Source organism: Sitophilus oryzae, unplaced genomic scaffold (assembly GCF_002938485.1).
Source record: "Sitophilus oryzae breed Bouriz unplaced genomic scaffold, Soryzae_2.0 scaffold_573_pilon_pilon, whole genome shotgun sequence".
In the NCBI taxonomy this organism is placed as follows: Eukaryota; Metazoa; Arthropoda; class Insecta; order Coleoptera; family Curculionidae; genus Sitophilus; species Sitophilus oryzae.
The window spans coordinates 547,789-569,106 of NW_022147166.1; the positions used below are offsets into that span (position 1 = coordinate 547,789).

General features: G+C 35.2%; 3 protein-coding genes across 3 annotated transcripts; 1 reads left to right on the forward strand and 2 right to left on the reverse strand.

Annotated features, from left to right (window-relative positions):
• Positions 1-200: 200 nt before the first annotated feature.
• On the reverse strand, positions 201-626 carry LOC115887385. The gene has a single exon (XM_030906799.1). It carries the CDS (start codon positions 624-626, stop codon positions 201-203), a length of 426 nt encoding a protein of 141 aa, XP_030762659.1.
• An 8,152-nt stretch (positions 627-8,778) lies between these two features.
• LOC115887386 lies at positions 8,779-9,684 on the forward strand. The gene has a single exon (XM_030906800.1). The coding sequence runs from the start codon at positions 8,779-8,781 to the stop codon at positions 9,682-9,684; it is 906 nt and encodes a 301-aa protein (XP_030762660.1).
• Positions 9,685-14,930: 5,246 nt separating this feature from the next.
• On the reverse strand, positions 14,931-16,064 carry LOC115887388. The gene is made up of 2 exons (XM_030906801.1): positions 15,284-16,064; positions 14,931-15,019 (listed from the first exon to the last, which is right to left on the reverse strand). The coding sequence occupies exons 1-2, from the start codon at positions 16,062-16,064 to the stop codon at positions 14,931-14,933; spliced, it is 870 nt and encodes a 289-aa protein (XP_030762661.1).
• Between the last annotated feature and the right edge of the window lie 5,254 nt (positions 16,065-21,318).

A 21,318-nucleotide genomic window follows, 5' to 3' on the forward strand; every position in this document is an offset into this window, starting at 1 on the left:
CTTTCACCATAACCATATGTACCCACGCATATTTCTGTTTCATCTTCTTTTTGTCCAGCTTTAGCATTAAAATCACCCATTAATATTGTAAATTGGGATTTGATTGATAGAGCTTTGGAGACGTCCCAAAAATATCTATTTCTTCCTCCGTGCTATTTGACGTTGGGGCATAGACTTGTACAATTTTTAGAGAGTAACGGTTATTCAAACGAAGGGTTAGATATGACTCTAGGACTGATGCTTCCAATGTCTACGATGTTCTTAATATGTCTCTTGTTAATCAGAAAGCCTACACCGCCCAGAGCATATTCGTTATTTCCCTGATGATAAAGAAGGTTCCCAGATTTCAATTCTATTTGATTTTCGGTCTTTCTTCTTACCTCACTTAGACCCACAATATCCCATTTTATATGTTGTAATTCTTCCTCCAATTCCAATAATTTCTCATCCCTTGGCAGGGTTTGAACGTTAAAAGTGGCAATATGCAGTTTTCGTCTATTAAGGTAGCCTGGTTCACTCCGGGGATTCTTAGCACCCTCTGCTCTTTTCCTTACTCGGCCGCTACCATAGTCGAGGGAGTTTGAGCTGCCGGAGACTGAGGGCCGTATCTTGGAAGACGTTTCCATAGTTAAGGGGGAATTGGCTATACTCTACCACGCTAGCCCTGCGGGTTGGTAGTGGGTAGGGGGATAGGGTAGGATAATTGGTTGGAATAGGGTAGGATAAAGGGTTTGGGACATGATTCCCCCTAAAGTAAAGGAGGTAGAGGAAATCATGGCTTGCGTGGGCAGGGGCGCATTCCTGAAGTAAACCTATCCTCCACCGGATCGTGAAGAAGTGCCTACCCGCTACCCGGCTTATATTATAGTAAAGCAGAAAATTGGAAAAAAAACATGAGGAGAAGAACTTGGATGCGGTCAAGCATGAAGTTGTCCACCGAGTAAACCACCACTAATACGTTTTATAAATGGTTACCATATCTTGCAGATTTCCATACTTGGATTGCTAAAGATGTTATTGTTTCCTATAAAAACGGTTCCTTTTTTTTCTCAAAATTTACCTTATTTCCAATGAGGTTCTCGGTGGACAATCCGGGCTGCATACAGTGGAGACTCACTAATCCGGATTAATTAAAACAAGGCCGATCCGTATTATCCGAAAAGCCGGATTATTGAGTAGGCATGTTCGGTCTTCCGGTATACCGGTAGTAAGACCGGTACTTTTAAAATAATCCGGTATCGGTATCGTCTTTTACAAGACCGATTTCGGTACCGGTACCCGAAGACCGGTTTAAATCGGTCCCGAAAAATCAATTTTAATCGATACCTGAAGACCGGCTTCAATCGGTGCAGAAAAATAGATTCATGATAATATGAAAATCAAAAAACCTGTCTAAAACGATTTCAGTACCGGTTTTGTGCAAAGCTGATTGCGTTCTCCTGCTCTAGGTACCGTATAATCGAAGAAAAAAATGCGTCAGCGATGGCTATAAAAATAATAACGATGAAGATCGCTGTAATTGCATATGTAAAATTATATGGGGAATGTAATCGATGTTCATTTCCAAGCCAACTGGACGTCGTTTTTTTTCAATCATTCGGTATAATACGCTCAGGAACATGTAATGTAATTTATTTTGATATATGTTTAAGGCATTTAAGTTAGATTAGGTTTAAGGCTAGTCTAGTTTGGTCTAGTAATCTGGTCTTTTTTTAGTACATCTAAAATTCAAGTAAAACATCTTACTCTTGGATTATTCATGCAGATTATATAAATTAAAATGTCCGTAAAACTCAGGCCGATATACAATAGCGTCTACTCTATTATTTAAAATATGTAAAATATAGCATCTTATTTTCGCTGATTTATATCTCCAAGAACAGCAGCTTCCAGTACTTTTTCTATTTTTCATAAGCACAGAGAATGTTGGACAAGAAATCAAGAATCTGCCGGAAATTTCTGTGCTCCTAAAACTAGTTATAACAGTTTGTTACGAAGAATGCAAACTCTCAATCCTAATTATTACCCCTTAGGAAATGGATTTCCAGAAAAGCTTCTTAATGTTCAGTTACTTCACTTAAGGGTACTTAGGGTAAATTACTTATATATACTATATATTATTACTTTTATATTTCTAGATAGTAAGACATTTTCGTAATGTTTTCACTCTTTGTATCACCACCCAAGGAGATGCATTTCCAAAAATCGATTTTTACTGCTCATTCCGTCATTTAAAAAACCTTTTTTTGAAAATTTCATATTTTTAGACCAGATAATAACGACTTTTATACAAATTCTCACACCTAACTAAAATCCCTTAACACAGGTAACTTTATGCTTATAAAAAGGGCGCATAAAGAATAGAGAATTTCCAAAAATGGCTAGTGCTCAATTACGTCACTTAAGAAATCTTTATACAGGGTGGCGCACCTCATTCACCTCGTTTGGTTATACGAAAACGGAAAGATGTAAAAACAAAATATTTTATGAGTATATGTGGGGTGGCAATGTACACAATTTAAAATTATTTTGAAATGTACAGGGAGTTTCAGAACTAAGATACATATCAAAGTTATATTTTTTCTTATGGAACACACTGTATTTTATTTCATTTTTGGATTCTTGGGTCCAAAAAAAGGTATTTATTATAAGGGTTAAATATGTTTAAAATCTTTGGTTTTTGAGATATTTAAAAATATTTAAAAATGCAGGCTACAATAGAATAGATTATAACACCCTGTACATTGCTTTTCAGAATTAATTCTTGTGCTGACCTTTAAGCCAGAGAAATAAACTTTACTGAAAAATTTGATTGCTTGGTTTAATTTATACAGGGGTATCAAAAATTACTGGTCTATTTTAAATATTTATTTTACATAAAAACTTCGTTATTTCAAATACAACACCCTGTATTTTTTTAAATATATCGAAGCAGGTTCAAATGCTCTTTCAAACTATATTAGGGTTTCCTATACCTATCTAGCTCAGATTTTGAATAAAGAGCCATTTTTCAATAAAATGGCAACCAAGAGGGCTGATGTCAAGTTTCTAGTGACAGTTAGTAGCTATTTTGAAATTCAAAATTAAATTATGGACTTTATTTAAATTTATAGCAGTTTATTTTTATTTAATTTGCCTACAGTAGTTTTTTAAATAATATTTATTAAATATGAATTTATTATTCTATCAAGAAAAACGAAGAAGTAGTTCTTTAATTTATTTTACGGTCACTTGTAGATATATGGATTTTCTATAAAAGAACCAATTACGGCAAATTCATTTTATTTACTTCCAACGACAGGTTTCTGCCTACTAGGTTTTTTATAAACCACACTACCATGGTACAAAGAATACAAGGTATGATCGATAACGGCTCCAATTTCGTTCAGTTCGCGCATACCACCTGTGACGTCACTAGGAAAACAATGAATAAATAAAAAATAAAGAAAGTTGACAGGAGATCTGTATTTTTTGGGGTTATGGTTAAGAAGTGTTTATTTTTAAGACTTTTTAGTTCGTTTAATTTAATAATTACTAAAACCAGCAGTTCCAAAAATATATTTAAAAATAATAATTATCTATTAACATGGATTTGGACGATAATAGGTAAGAATACTAAATTTATTTCTATATTGTTTATTTAGGTTTTTAAAAATTGTTTATTAGGTTTTTAGTTTGCGATGTTTATGGTAAATAATTTTCATGTTCGTTACCTCTGAATTCACATGAGGACAGAGATGAGGATATCTATGGAAAAGTAACCACAAGAGGAATTGTTACATCATTTAAAAAATGTTGGAAAGTTTATTGTTTCCCATTGAACAGTAGAAAATGCCAATGCAGATGAATGTATTGTAATTGTGATAGAAGTAATTCCAAGGGTGAAGTTTATTATAATTAGTGGAAGTAATTCCAAGGGTGAGGTTTATTATAATTAGTGACCTGTGCTTCTTTTTATATGTAGATGTTTCAGGTTTTGAGAATAAATCGGTTGAACGAAACCCAAAATTTAGAGGAAGATGCCCATCAAGGATTATATAGCTCAAATTTACTTTAATGGTAGGCAATTATTCAATGCAAATTAACTTTTTAAGTGACTGAAATATTAAATAGTTTACAATATGGTATATCAGTAAAAATATATTTTACTTTTAGGTACAATTAGGGCCCGATACATTTCAAAAAGTAGAATATTATTTTATATTAAATGAGGTATTGTACCAACAATCAATTTATATTAATACCGGAGATTAAAAAATCACAGAATAAATAGTTCTTTTTTTTATACTACAAAAATAAACTATAGAATACAACAGTATTTAAAAAAATAAATAAAAAGTTATGTCCCGGCCGAGATTCGAACTCCGGTCTCTCGCTTCCTAGCCCGACTCCTTATGCACTGCTCCACAGTAACTTGCTTAGCGATAATTCAATGACGGTATATAAACAAAAAAACAGGTTTATAACAATATCTTGACGATTTGAACTGGCGCGCGAAGCGTGCTGACCAATGGCGCCTGTTATCACCTGTGACGTAGCAACCAACCTGCGCAATATCATACCTTGTATTCTTTATACCATGCCACACTACCATAGCTCTGCGAAATAGAGAAATATTTTTTCAAGGAACGCTTATCAGGAAGATTCCTAGTTGAATATCTTTGAGCATAAGCCCTTAAGGCCAAGAAACAATTTTCCTCACAAAATAAAATCACTAGTACAGTACATGGTACAAAGAATACAAGGTATGATCGATAGCGGCTCCAATTTCGTTCAGTTCGCGCATACCATCTGTGACGTCACTAGGAAAATAATGAATAAATAAAAAATAAAGAAAGTTGACAGGAGATCTGTATTTTTGGGGGTTATGGTTAAAAATTGTTCATTTTTAAGACTTTTTAGTTCGTTTAATTTAATAATTACTAAAACCAGCAGTTCCAAAAATATGTTTAAAAATAATAATTATCTGTTAACATGGATTTGGACGATAATAGGTAAGAATACTAAATTTATTTCTATATTGTTTATTTAGGTTTTTAAAAATTGTTTATTAGGTTTTTAGTTTGCGATGTTTATGGTAAATAATTTTCATGTTCGTTACCTCTGAATTCACATGAGGACAGAGATGAGGATATCTATGGAAAAGTAACCACAAGAGGAATTGTTACATCATTTAAAAAATGTTGGAAAGTTTATTGTTTCCCATTGAACAGTAGAAAATGCCAATGCAGATGAATGTATTGTAATTGTGATAGAAGTAATTCCAAGGGTGAAGTTTATTATAATTAGTGGAAGTAATTCCAAGGGTGAGGTTTATTATAATTAGTGACCTGTGCTTCTTTTTATATGTAGATGTTTCAGGTTTTGAGAATAAATCGGTTGAACGAAACCCAAAATTTAGAGGAAGATGCCCATCAAGGATTATATAGCTCAAATTTACTTTAATGGTAGGCAATTATTCAATGCAAATTAACTTTTAAGTGACTGAAATATTAAATAGTTTACAATATGGTATATCAGTAAAAATATATTTTACTTTTAGGTACAATTAGGGCCCGATACATTTCAAAAGTAGAATATTATTTTATATTAAATGAGGTATTGTACCAACAATCAATTTATATTAATACCGGAGATTAAAAAATCACAGAATAAATAGTTCTTTTTTTTATACTACAAAAATAAACTATAGAATACAACAGTATTTAAAAAAATAAATAAAAAGTTATGTCCCGGCCGAGATTCGAACTCCGGTCTCTCGCTTCCTAGCCCGACTCCTTATGAACTGCTCCACAGTAACTTGTGATAATTGTTGACAATTCAATGACGGTATATAAACAAAAAATCAGGTTTATAACAATATCTTGACGATTTGAACTGGCGCGCGAGGCGTGCTGACCAATAGCGCCTGTTATCACCTGTGACGTAGCAACCAACCTGCGCAATATCATACCTTGTATTCTTTGTACCATGAGTACAGTACGTCTGTCCGTTCTGTGGCTACGGGGTATCCGTTAGAGGGGAAACGATATTCTTGTTAAGTAAAATAAATAAGTAATAAATAAGGAACACACAGAAGAACACAACATAACACTCTGATCATTATCCAGTGGAATATCAGAAGTGTTCGGTCCAACCGGACCAATCTTATCACAATCATAAAAAAATTTAACCCGGATCTACTAATTTTGAACGAAACTTGGCTTTTTTCTTCAGATTAATTCAACCTCAAAAATTACCACGTAATGCGGAAAGATAGAAACGACGGCTACGGTGGCATAGCCACATGTGTCAAAAAAAACATAAAGTTTAACGTAATCAACAGCAATAGCAACAATGTCTCGGAACTTCAAACACTCACCATCAAAATTCATGATCTTAACATCACAAATGTTTACTCCCCACCCCAATATAACATCTCGCCACAAGACTTAGAAACGACAATAGACATCAACAATAAGAAAAATATAATAATGGGAGACTTTAACGCACATCATGTGTACTGGGGAAGCAAAAAAAAACAACCACAGCGGGATTAACCTATACAACTTTATTAACAAAAAAAACTTTTCAATAATAAATAACGAAGCACCAACACGATTTGCAAACAACACCAATGAAAGTCCTTTAGACCTCACACTTGTCTCTAATAACCTCACTCTAAAAACAATATGGTCACTCATCCCAGACCCCGGATTTAGTGATCACTATCCAACAATGTGCACTCTGGTGGGCAACACAAACATCAGACATTCTACGTTTCCTAGGAAAAACTTCAGAAAAGCCAATTGGACAAGGTATGAAACTGAGATAGGCAAAATGACAAACCAATTAGACTTGAATGCTGGCTTTGAGGACCTGCACAGCATAGTGGAGGCAGCAGCTCAAAAAAGTATACCAGAAACTAAGACAAACCAAATAAAACCACAAGGTAATCCATGGTGGGACCAGGAATGCTCCTCGATTGTCAAAGAGAGACGGAAAGCCATTAGCAACTTTAGATCCAGTCCCAACCTGCAGAATTTTATACAAGCAAAGAGACAAATCGCCTTATCAAAGAAACAATTGAATAGAAAAAAAAAGACAGCTTCAAGGAATTCTGTGGGACACTTAACAGAAATACAAACATAACCTATATATGGAACAAGATAAAGAAATTTGAAGAAGAATTAAAGACTACCTATACCCAGTGACACAATATCCGAGGAAATACTAAAAGACAACTCAATAACAAACATAACACCAAACTTCTCACTGCAACCACTGGAGACAGCAGACCCTCCTTTCAATCTGGAAGAACTAACACATAGCCTCAAAGGAAAAACCACTTCTGCCCCCGGAATGGATGAGGTTAACTATCCTATGCTAAGTCACCTAGGAGAAAAAGCAAGCAATATACTGTTAAACATCTACAATGAATGCCTACAAGGAAAACCTATCCCCGAAGCCTGGAAAAAATATGCCATCATTCCCATATTAAAGCCTAACAAGGACCCTAACAATCCAAAGAACTTTAGACCCATCGTCCTGTCGTCTTGTTACCTTAAAACGTTAGAAATTATCATAAAGAATAGACTAGACTGGAAACTTGAAAATATGAAGTACTTCAACCACTTTCAGACAGCATATAGAAAAGGAATGGATACATACAACAACATCGCATACCTAACTACTGCTGTTACTAACGCCTTCACCCACAATCAATCGGTACTTGCGGTATTTCTTGACATAAAATCAGCATACGACCATGTAGACATAACAAAATTGTATAAAAAACTAGCAAATGCTGGAATCACTTCTAGTCTAAACAATCTAATATTTAGAATTAACTCCAACAGAGCGATGTTTATTAGAAATAAAGAAGGAGTTTGGATCGGCCCAGGGGAGGCCAATGCGGGAATTCCACAGGGTTCGCCGCTCAGCACCATTCTCTTTAACATATACATAAGAGACCTATTTCTTATTATTCCGGAAAAAACGACAATCCTAGGGTACGCGGACGACATAATACTATTCACCACAGGCACGCAAACAACTTATATGGCAGAAGTACTGAATAACTCATTGAAAAGCATGTCAAGGTGGCTTAAAAACCACAATCTTAATATTTCGGAGGAAAAAAGCAACGCGGTATGGTTTACGAAAGGCCGACGGTTACTCAACCCCCCTCACCTGCTGTACAATAATAAAAGAATTCCCTACACAGATAAAACCAAATACCTCGGCATAATACTACACAAAACCTGCAAAATGGACCCCCACATCACAGAACAAGTAAACAAAGCGCAAAAAGGTCTAAACATTATAAAGAATTTGACCAGAGTTTGGTGGGGTGCCGACCCGAAAACTCTCCTAGTAATCTACAACGGCATTGTAAAGTCGCACCTAGACTATGGTTCCATTTTCATTAAACCAACAAATAAAACCGGCCTAGAGAAGATAGACAAAACACAATTTCAATCCCTGAGAACTATTCTGGGATGCATGAAATCTACCCGACATGGGCGTTATTGGCAGAGGCAAAGAACAATCAATGGACCATAGAAGAAAAAATCTTTCCGTAAAATTTCTCCTAAAAATCTACTCTCATAATGACCACCCATTAACAACACTCTTAAAAAACATCAAGAAATCACTTGCAAAAATGCAAACTTCTGGAGGAACAAGGAGACGCCTTATCTAGTCACTGCTCTGGGCTACCTAGACAAATACTCTAACAAAATATACAAAAATGACAGGGCACCATGCTACGAAATGCAACTACAACATCAGATAAAAATGATAAAGGTGATCGATCTGAATCTGGAAAAAAGCCAAGTTTCTAACAAAAACTTATTCTACGAAATCACCGAAAACATTAGATCCAACCACACGTTCATATATACAGATGCCTCCAAGGGTAAAAACAACGCGGGCTACGGAGTCTATTGCAACAATCCCCCTATCAACTATGCAGAAAGACTACCAGAGGAAGTAACAATTTGCACAGCGGAAATAGTTGCAATTAACAAGGCAATTATTATTTCTCTGTGCAAAGAGCTAAGAAATGTTGTAATCCTCTCAGACTCTAAAAGCGCCATTGACAAGATTCGATATCCCGGGGTAAACACTTCAAATGACTCGATCACACTATCAACCAAAAAACTCCTATTAGAAGCAAACAATAGCGGAACGAAAATACACCTAACGTGGATACCAAGTCACACAGATATAAGTGGAAACGAAGCTGCAGATAAACTCGCAAATATTGGAAGGTCACTCAATGTACCCAAGAACATCAAAATCGACAAGGCAGATATACTAGCAGTTATTAAACACAAACTTACAGAAGAATTTTCCCAAAAATGGAAAACAACAGCCACCAACAAGGGGGGATGGTACTCAGAAATCGTTAAAAAATTTCCCAAAACCAGATGGTTTGACAATTTAAAATACGCCAGAAGAAAGGACATAACCAACATCATACGACTTAAAACAGGACACTGTCGCACAAAGGTCCATCTGAATAGAATAGGAATAATTGACAGCCCACTTTGCGAGTGTGGAAAAATAGAAAATATAAACCATATATTCTTGGCATGCCCCCTGAGAACCTATCCTCAAACAGATCTATACACAAAACTAATAAAAGACGCCACACTACACCATTCAGTATGCAGACAGTACTGTACAACACCAAGCTAAAACCATTAATCTCATCAACGCGTTTATAGACAAAACAAACTAGAATTATAACTTCAACTAATACATCCTTTTCTGTTTATTTAGGCTTGACACCACAACACCAATCCTCATCCATCCGATCCGCACCATTTTGTGTAATGCTCCTCTGCGGGCGGGAGAGAGAAGAGTCTAGACCTTTGTTTGTGTTGTCCAGATACTGCTGATCACGATTTAACCAATGCAAAACAAGCACACACTTCAGATATCCTTACTTAAAATGTAATTAGATTAATTTCAGGAACTAAAATCACTGATTGCAGCATGACGAAAAGTCAGACGGCCTGCAATCAAAACTAATGCGCTGGCAAATTGCACCTTCATAGGAAGCAGAGCCATAGAGCTGCCACAGTGAGGGAGTCAGCTCATCATTACCATACCATACCAATAAGGAAATGTTCAGGTTAGATGTCGCCCTCTATGATCTATCTAGTTCTACGTATCTATGTAATATAATAGTCGATAGTCGAAAACGAGACGAAAATAAGTTGTCTTTTCAGAATGTTAAATTTACTTTGTTAATTGTTTTTTGTACGAATCATTTAATAATAAACAGTTTTTATTGTGGTTCTGCGTGGTTTGTCTGCATTAATATAAAACACATAGAGAGAGAGAAGATAAGATAAAATTAAAACTAATGGGTTATTGGCCCAGATTCTCCAGAGATTCCCCAGATATGCCCCGTATAAGCCACAATTAAATAAAAATAAGATCCCGAAGGACAGTCAAAATAAATCAAAATACTTGCAATAGAAATAATAACTAATTAAGATAAGAAAAAGTAAGAAAAGTAACATAACAATGGCTTGTGGAACCATAAGTACTGAAGAGATTGGAAACATCGAAAAACTTTGTGATATTTCATCATTTGATTTATGGAATTTCCAAATCACTGTGCTACTTAAAGCAAGTGGATTATATAAAATAGTAAGTGGTCAGGAGAAGCTTGAAAATTTAACCAAAGATGAAGATATAAATACATGGATTAAAAATGATGCAAAAGCACAGAGGAAATCAACAATAGACAAAAAAGGGTTAATGCATATTATGAATTGTAAAACAGCAGCTGATATGTATAGAAAACTGTGTGCAATATATAAGAAAGATAATGAACAACAAAAGTGTAATTTATTACAAGAATTCTTTAACTTTACATTCGAGAAAGGTAATGACATGTCTCTCCATATCAGGAAATTAGAAAACTTAGCATATAGACTAAAAATTTTTGAACAAGACATCAATGACGATATGTTAATATCAAAAATACTAAGTACTCTTCCAGAGAGATATAGACACTTTCGAACAGCTTGGGAATCTGCACCAAAAGAAGAAAGAACATTAACAAATCTAACAGCCAGATTAATAGCCGAAGAAGGCATGAATAAAAATAAAGAAAGTATTGATCCAAATGTTGCTTTTAACAGTACTGAAAAAGTCTGTTATAAATGCTCTAAAAAGGGACATATTGCTCGTTTTTGTCAAAGTAAAGACAATAGTCATGACAGAGAGATAAAATGTTTTCATTGTGGTAAAACAGGACATCTAATGAAGGATTGTAAAAAGAAAAGTGACACAGAAAAAAGATTAGAAAATACAAATATATGTAAAATTTGCAAAAAGACCAATCATACAAAAAGTAGCTGTTATTTCAGAACAAAACAAGCAGAGAATAGTTCAAAAAACAATGAAAAGAAAGTATCATTTTTAACTGAAAAAAAAACAGTATCTGCTGACAAGAATGTATTTGTTATAGACTCCGGGTGTACTTCTCATATGGTAAATGACATTGACTTATTTAAAACTATTGAAAAGAAACATATAGATATTTGTGTAGCTAAGAAAAACACTGAAATAAAAGCCAAAGGTGTAGGTATTATAGAAAATGAAACATTTATATTAAATGGAGTTTTATACGTACCAGAATTAAGTAAAAACCTACTGTCAGTGAATGCTATAACTGAAAATCAAGGAGAGGTTATTTTTAGTGAAGACAAAGTATCTATAATGAAAAACAAAACTAAAGTTTTAGAAGGAACTAAAACTGAAAAGGGACTCTAAATGGAGAATATCAAGAAACAAGTTATTTAGCAGAAACCAAAGAAGAAAAAGTAATAAACTGGCATCGAAAATTAGGTCATTTAAACATAAATAGCATGAAAAAATTGATCAAAGAAAAAATGACTATAGGAATAGACATAAATGAAAACATAAGCGATTATTTTGAAATGCCTTGTGAGATATGTTTACAAGCTAAACAAGTGAGATTTCCATTTGACAGTGAAAGAACCAAAGCTAAAAGACCATTAGAGCTTATACATACTGATTTGCGTGGTCCAATAGAACCAAACACCTGGGATGGCAAAAATTATATATTAACAATACTTGATAACTATACACACTATACAGTAAGCTACCTATTAAAACATAAAAATGAAGTGCCAGACTATCTAAAGGAATATATAGCAGAAATGGAAGCAAACAAGAATTTAAAGGTGTCAAAAATTCGCAGTGATAATGGAGGTGAATATATAAATAACGATCTAATAATTTTCTGTAAAAAGAAAGGGATAGTAATGGACACAACAATACCTCATACACCACAATTAAATGGAAAAGCAGAGAGATTAAACCGAACTTTAATGGAAAAGGCTAGAGCTTTGATTTTTGATGCAAAAATAACAAAATCCTTTTGGGGAGAAGCCGTCAGAGTGGCAACGTATATTCTGAATCGAAGCCCAACACAATCATTAGGAAATAAAACACCTTTTGAGATGTGGACAGAAAAGGTGAGATGTGGCAAGAAATCTGATTTGTCAAGAATGCAAATATTTGGCAGTGAAGCTTAAAGCTTATACTTAAAGAAATTAGATGAAAGAAGTGAAAAATATTTATTTATTGGATATGCAATAAACGGATACAGGTTGTGGGATGAAGAAAAGAAAGAGGTAAAAATTCGAAGAGATGTAATATTTAAAAAACCGAAAGATGAAAATATGAAGTTGGTGAAGAAAAAAATGAGTGAGGACTTGTTGCAGGATCAAGAACTGGAAAATATAGAGAATGAGACAGAGGAGGATAAGAAGGAAAAGAAATTAAAAATCAAATGAAATTCAACAAGAAAATGAAATCGAATACATCTATGAACAATCTAGTAGTGATGAAGAAGAGAGGTTAGACTTAGGAGAAGGGCAAAGATCAGAACAAGTTCACTATCAAACCAGAAGAGGAAGAAAAGTAAAAATACCAGAAAGACTCAAAGAATATGAACTAAATATGGAAGATGAAGCACTACTAACATATCAAGAAGCAATCACAGGATCAGACAAAGAGCAATGGGTAAAAGCAATAAATGAAGAAAAAGAATCACTCAACAAAAACCAGACATGGACATATGTTGACAGAAATGCAGTTAAAGACAGGAAAATTTTGACAAGTAAATGGGTATTTCGTATAAAAGATGATCAAAAATATAAAGCTAGACTAGTAATTAAAGGTTGTCAACAGAAAAGTGGTATAGATTACAAGGAAACTTTTAGTCCAGTTGTAAATATCAGTTCACTTAGAATCTTATTTGCATTAGCGGTGAAAAATGACATGACAATCGTTAAATTTGATATCAAAACAGCTTTTCTTTATGGCAGTTTGTCAGAAGATATTTTTATGTACATTCCTGAAAGTTATGAAAATGACAATAATAAAACCAAAATCTGTCATTTAAAGAAGTCGTTGTATGGACTAAAACAAGCTCCATTAAAATGGAATGAAAGGTTTACTGGATTTTTAAAATCTAATGACTTAATTCCCTTGAAAAGTGATCAGTGTATGTTTAGAAATAAAGAACGTAACTTATATTTAGCTATCTATGTAGATGATGGTATCTTAATTGCAAAAAGTGAAAATGAACTTAACAATTTAATAATAAATTTAAAAGAAGAATTTGAAATAATCGTGTGTGAAAATCCAGACAAGTTTTTAGGAATTGAAATTAAAAGACAGTCCGACATGATAACTTTAAACCAAGATAAGTTTGTTCAGACAACACTGGAAAAATTTAACATGAAAAATTCAAAACCTGCAGTTACACCCATGGTTTCTAATGATATTGATCCAAAAGCATCAAATACAGAAGTAAATTACCCCTACAGAGAAGCAGTTGGAAGCCTGCTATACCTAACAAATAAAACAAGACATAATATAAAACCCAACAATTCTCTCGATGTTTTTCGTAAAAAATTAGACGACGCGTCTCATCAATAAAAAATCGACAAATTGGCAAGTAGCCAATAAAATTAGTGGGCGGAGCGATTTGCGGTGACGTACTCGTCAAGTCGACGTATAAAATATATTGCTGTTTATTTAAATGTTTTTTGTCCGCATTCCTTTCATAGACACAGATCCAGCAGACGAACTGTAACATATCCATTCGTTCCGCCAGCAGATACTACTTTATTTTTCTTGATAAAATTATGAATACTTACTTATTAAACTATTGTAGATAAGTTTAAGTAAACTGTTATAAATCAAAATAATAATGTCCATAAACTAACGTCGATTTTGAAAAGAGTTACTAACTTTAACTAGAAAATTGCCATGGCGACACCAGCCATCTTGATTGCCATTTTATTGAAAAATCGTTTTTTATTCAAAATCTGAGCGGGATAGGTATAGGAAACCCTAATATAGTTTGAAAGAGCATTTGAATCTGCTTCGATTTATTTTAAAAAATACAGGGTGTTGTATTTGAAATAACGAAAGTTTTTATGTAAAATAAATATTTAAAATAGACCAGCAATTTTTGATACCCCTGTATACATTAAACGAAGCAATCATATTTTTCAGTAAAGTTTATTCCTGTGCTGACTTTTAGCACAGGAATTAGTTCTGAACGGCAATGTACAGGGTGTTAATAATCTATTCTAATGTAGCATGCATTTTTAAATATTCTTAAATATCTCAAAAACCAAAGATTTTAAACATATTTGTTTTATATTAACATAATTATCAAAAAGAAAAAAAAATCAATAAATCAATTATACAAGAAATTAAATAGCGTCACCTCAAAAATTAATTAATGGACTCACCCCACAAACATTGCTTCTCCTCCAGCCGGCCGGCTTCAATGATGCCTTGATAACACACACAATTACACGGTTTTTAGGAAATAAATCAAAGCGTGGTACCACTTCGGTTGATCGAGAGCGAGTCACTCATCACACTTCCGCTGATCCCTCGCGGGATGGGGCATGCGCCTTTCTATCTAAATGTGAGGCAGTACCGCAGACACCAAAATTAAATTCCACTACATTTAAATTTTGACAATATCAAACATTCCGCCCACCAAAACAAAATATAATATATTTTATTTTACTTAAAAAAAATAAAGAAAATTTAAATATTTGTACATCTTTGTACATCAAATACCCCATAAAATGAATTGAATTCTCTTGGACTTTACACACATAAAATAATTGAAATAGTAGGTTTATTGATCGGGCAGAGGGCACACTATCGAAAAAGCCCTTAGTCGTTTGAATTTGCGCCACACGTACAACCTGATCTGTACCTGGATATAATTTAGTAATTCGATCGAGTAGCCAACGCAAAGGGGGTAGATTTTCGTCCTTTACTACTACTAATGTGGTAATTCTAGGCGAATTCTGTACGCTGTTCCATTTAGCTCTCTGCTGAAGTGTATGAAGATACTCTACATGCCATCTTTTCCAAAAATGTTGCTGAAGTTGCTGAACTAATTGCCAACGATTTAAGCGGTTTTGAGTCACATCGAGTAAATTTTCATCAGGAGGGGCTGTAAGTGGCTCAAGAGTCAAAAAATGTCCTGGAGTTAAAATGCCAAGATCGTTTGGATCTGGACTAGAACTACACAACGGCCTCGAATTGAGCAATGCCTCGATTTGAGCTAACAGCGTTGTAAGCTCCTCAAATGTTAAAATTTGACAGCCTATAACACGATACAAATGAGTCTTTACAGATTTAACAGCACTCTCCCACAAGCCACCAAAATGAGGAGCAGAGGGAGGGTTAAAATGCCATTTAATAGACAATGTCTCAGAAGACTGTTTAGAGTAGGATAGTAGAAGATTATAAGCTCCGATAAAATTTGTACCACGGTCACTGTACATATCTGTACATCTTCCACGCCTAGCTACAAACCTACGAAAAGATGCCAGAAAAGCTTCAGAGGAAAGATCCGAAACTGCCTCAAGATGGACAGCTTTCGTACTCATACAAACAAACACGCATATGTAAGCTTTCTGACTACGCACACCACGATGTCTTCCTAACACTATCGACAAGGGTCCAGCAAAATCTGTACAAAATTTCATACTCCTAGATCTAACATTTTTTGTACAAAATTTCACCCCCCAGTTTCACTACCCTTAGGCTATACATTTCCAAAAATCGCTATCAATGTTCAAATGCGCCACATCTGTGCAAAAGTTCATACTCCTAGTAGGTACAGATTTTTTTTGTATAATTACACCCCTTTATCTAATTACACCCCCTTATGGGTTGAATTTTAAAAAATTACGTAGTAGTGCTCATCTTAGAGAACGAATTAATATTCTCCGTATTCACTCCAGTTTCCTAATACTAGCACAGATAATACATAATCATACTATAGTTAATTTTTTATTGGAATAGAAGTAATTTTTATTAGAAGGTACAAAAAAATTAAAAATCTAAAATTTTATTTTCATAGCTACGTTTTTATAGCCTTAGTACTAACGAATACGAAATATATAATCAATACATATTTCTTTAAATATTGTTGCGGACCCGTACCGTGTGAACTCGGCTTTAGGCTTAGCCACTCGGCTATGACTCATACGCCCACCGACGTTCGAAGAACGACGCTAAGAATTTTCGAGATATGTCTGGACTGTCTGTTTCTCTCATATATAAGCCGATGCCCGAAACCTGAAGGGGATAGAGATAAATAACCGATCGACGCGTACAGTTACAATCGCCGCGCTAATTCAAAATAAATTTCTGTTAGATAAATAATTAGATAAATTGTAAATAAGTTATAAATAGTTCTTTAAGTTATAAATAGTTCTTTCGTTATTGTTTGTAAATTAGTGTTAAATAAATTGTGTTTAAATAAATTGTGACTTTCTATCCACACGGAACCGACGAAAAACGTAACAATATCGAGAAATAAAATATGTTTGGCAACACCGTACGAAATATGGCCGCGCGTACTCCTCAAAATTTAAAATAGCATTTTCAGGCTTCGATTATGTTCAAAAGCGCCACCGTGTGACAAATCACTAAAGCTTCCACACGAGAGTTCTTAAAACTATAATATTCTTTGCTAGAAGGTAAAGCATCCCATTCCGACCCCTGAAGCCACAATTTCTGTATTAGACACTTGGCAACCAATATCGTGGGGGCCAAAAATCCCAACGGATCATATATTTTCGCAATTTCGGATAATATATTACGCTTCGTACACTCTTTACTTACAGGTTTCACATAATACCTATTTTACTAAACAATTCATATACAGGGTGACAATTTGAAAACGAACAGTATTTAATATTACCTCTACCGATGATAGCATGAAAATTTGAGGCATTGTCGTGTTACTTTCAACCTTTTGACCTCCTAAAATTTTAAATGCCAACCCCTATTTCTTTTACCATTTTTGTGTTCCTTATAAAATTCTCAAAAAAATAATGAAGTTTATGTAGAATTCCATAAGAAACACAAAAATGGTAAAAGAAATAGGGGTTGCTATTTAAAATTTTAGGGGTAGGTGCACTGGGGGTCAAGGGTTTGAAAGTAACACGACAACAAATGCCTCAAAAATTGTCCCCCTTGTATATAATATGTAAATCGGCTTGTTTTGCCAAATTTTCATAGGGTAAGTCCGGTACAGATGCCCCACCGGGTGAGATGGCCACAGCGTGTAAATTTCTAATCATGTGACTTATCAGTTGCTTCCCGCTAGATACGGCAGTAGTTCACCTGCTGCTATTATGGTCTGATATAATTTGAATGTCAATAAAAAAATAGGCTAGTTTTTACAAAGAACTGTTTTTATATATAAGTACATATTTTTTTCTGTCAGAGGTCGCATGGGAATAATGTAATATTATGTAAGTTTTTAGTATTTCATGCCATTTTATAGTAAAATACATGCTTGGTGAAGTATCATAACTTCAAAAAATTAATCATATGTCGCTGCATTTTAAAACCTTGCGGTGGGGCATCTCTCCCATCGTATTGGGAGAGATGCCACATAGAAAGCTGATAAAGATGCCCTACTAATTTATTTACTAAAAAGTAACTTTTTTTAATCATGCCTACTGAATATAAAATAAAATGTCCCGAAAGCACTCAGTGGTTTGAAAAATCATTGGCTGCTGCTTTGCAAGACATCAATACCGACCAAATGGGCATAAAAGCATAATGCATGCTTTTGGAATCTCTGCAAGGACTTTGAGACGTAGGGAGGCAAACAACAATACAGAAAAAGCAAGCATAGAGCTATCCTCAACTTTTGGATATTAGTTAAAAAAATAAAAAATAACATTAGATATTTACCATATGTATATGTATTTTTTTGCGGGGCATTTCTCCCATGTTGGAAGGTCATCTCTCCCGCAACGTAGGGAGAGATGGCCAATTTTCTTTTTTTTATTGTTCTCTTACTATTATATATACTTACTTATTATATTACTATCTTAGTCCTATTATGAATTATTATTAAAGATAGTTTAGGATAGCATCATTAGTTTCATTTAAAATTAACTACCAATATGTATTATTAGCCCCAAAAGAAAAGTGGGGCATCTCTACCAGACTTACCCTACTATCATCGGTAGAGGCAAGATTAAATACTGTTCGTTTTCAAATTGTCACCCTGTATAAGACAATCTAATTTTTCATAATAAACAAGATTTGGCGGTAACAGTGTAAATAGTAAAAAAGCAATTTTTGCAACAAGTAACTAAAATCAATTTTCTTGGGATGAATTGTTTGTCATCCCCAGATGAGAGCTAGGCGTATCTAGATTATAAAACAGAACCGTTACAAAAAAGGCCCTAAAATATCTCATTTACGGGCTCAAATGAACTAGTAAAATTCTTATTTCTGTAGGGGAGATATGCTAAAATTCTACTTACTAAATTTTTTAGTTTTGGTTTGTGATCTTTTTTAACTTCTTCCCATCTGCAAAATTTGAAGATATTGTTACGGATTCCGTGGGTCCACTAATTTAAACTCACGATAAAATACTTAACGAATTTATTTTCTCACTTTATACACAATTACTAACTTATAACACACAACAAACTAACTATTTATAAGATTCCTTCACCAAATTGTCCGATTTTCAATTTCCACGCGGTATATTCAAATTTCAAAAACTGTCTCAGTTGTCGATGGCTCCGGCTTATATACTCTATTGACTGCTTCTCGAAATTTCCCCAATTCTCGGAAAGCGTACTTCTTCATACCAGACAATTCCATTGTCTGATTCCTTACTTCTCGACTTGACTAAAAGATGGCGCCTGAAAAAGTCTTTTAATTTCTGGCGTTGCGGTTGTGCACGCAACCAGTAATACATTTTAATTTCTGGCGGATACGCCATTTTTTCTTGACACATTGCGGTTGTGCAGGCAACCAGTAATACATTCTAGCCCTTGACCTTGACATTGCCCCCTTCTCAAATTTGATCGTCCCGATCAAGGTTTCCTGTCAGGTATCTCTTCAATCGATCTAGATGAACTACTTTCATCTTACTTCTAGGGCTGCGTTGAATCCGGTACACAACATCATTTATCCTCTTGATTACTGTATAAGGACCTTCCCATGCTGGAGTTAACTTTGGGGACCTCCCTTTCTTGCGCTGTGGGTTATATAACCATACCATATCGTCCTGTTGAAATCCCGTAGAATTAGCTCTGAGGTCGTAACGAGCTTTCATCCGGTCACTGGCTAGCGTAATCTTACTTCTCACGGCCTTATGAATTCCCAATAACCTTTCCTTCAGTTCATCCGCGTAGTCCTCTACGTTCGTGGTGCTGTCGTCTGGTGATCCGAACACCAAGTCACAAGGCAACCGTAATTCTCGACCAAATAAAATCTTCGATGGTGAAAGTCCGGTGGTGTTGTGAACTGCACTTCTATATGCCATTAGGAATAGTGGTATATGCTGATCCCAATCTCTTTGATGTTCATCCACCATTTTCGAGAGATGTTCTTCAATGGTCTTATTGAATCTCTCGACCATCCCATCAGACTGCGGATGTAAAGCTGTTGTCCTAGTCTTGTGAATACCAAGCAGATCACACATCTTCTGGAACAGTCTTGACTCGAAGTTCCTTCCTTGGTCAGTGTGAAGCTCTAAAGGAATTCCAAATCTACTGAAGACATTATGACTAATACTTCAGCTACAGTCGATGCTTCTTGGTTTGGAATGGCAAAAACTTCTGGCCATTTACTGAAATAATCCATCGCCACTAAAACGTACTTGTTGCCCTTGTGCGTTTCAGGGAATGGGCCTGCAATGTCAACAGCGATTCTTTCGAATGGCAGTCCAACGTTATATTGTTTCATTTTTCCCCTAGATCGAGTGCTTGGTCCTTGGCTGGCTGCACAAATTTTACATTGTCGACACCATTTCTTGACATCTTCGCAATAATCCACCCAGTAAAAGCGATCTCTCAGCTTGCTCAAGGTCTTGTTTACCCCAAGATGGGCTCCAGTTTTACCACCGTGAATTTCTTCCAATACCTGGGTAACTTTCTTCCTTGGTACCAGTAACTGAGTTGTTACTGTGCTGCCATCCGCACTTTCCCATGTGCGCTTTAACAATCCATTCTCAATAACCAGTGAATTCCACTGAGCCCAGAGAGCTTTGAAAACGAGCCCTCTGTCCGCAATATCCTGCCACGGTGGTCTCTCGCCGTTACCTTCCTTGAGCCGTAGTATTGCTCCGATGTCTGGATCTTCCATTTGATCTTTCCTCAATTGTGTCGTCGTCCACTGTTCATCGGTTCCAAGTTTAAAACTCCTTATCATGACAGTGCCTTCACGTTGTTCCGTTTTACAGCAGTGCTTACAATCGGTTTGACAGGGTCTTCTGGATAAACCGTCTGCGTTACCATGCATTTTTCCAGCACGATGTTGGATGGTAAAGTGATACTGTTGGAGCTTCTCGAGCCATCGTGCTATTTGACCTTCAGGTTGTTTCATCTCCATAAGCCACTTGAGAGCCGCATGATCTGTCCTAATTAAAAATTCTTGGCCGTACAGATATTTATGAAAATGATCAACTGCCTTCACAATTGCTAGCAGCTCCTTCCGGGTAACGCAGTAATTCCTTTCTGGTTTGGATAGAACTCGACTGTAATATTCTATCACTCGTTCTTCGCCATCTTGCACTTGTGATAGCACTGCACCTATGCCGATATTGCTGGCGTCGGTATCCAGGATATACCTCCCTTGTTGTTGCGGGTAGGCTAGAATAGGACTTGAACATAAAGCCGCCTTAAGTCTTCCAAAGGCTACATCACAATCGGTGTTCCATTCGTAGCCGACTTCATCACCTGTAAGTCTATGTAAGGG

Excerpts from the sequence above, each read along its gene's own strand:
- LOC115887385 (XM_030906799.1), bottom strand. The coding sequence starts at position 626 with ATGGAAACGTCTTCCAAGATACGGCCCTCAGTCTCCGGCAGCTCAAAC.
- LOC115887386 (XM_030906800.1), top strand. The coding sequence starts at position 8,779 with ATGATAAAGGTGATCGATCTGAATCTGGAAAAAAGCCAAGTTTCTAAC.
- LOC115887388 (XM_030906801.1), bottom strand. The coding sequence starts at position 16,064 with ATGAAATTTTGTACAGATTTTGCTGGACCCTTGTCGATAGTGTTAGGA. Across the intron at positions 15,020-15,283 it reads AATTACTAAATTATATCCAG|TGGAATTTAATTTTGGTGTC; the intron begins GTACAGATCAGG and ends ATTTAAATGTAG.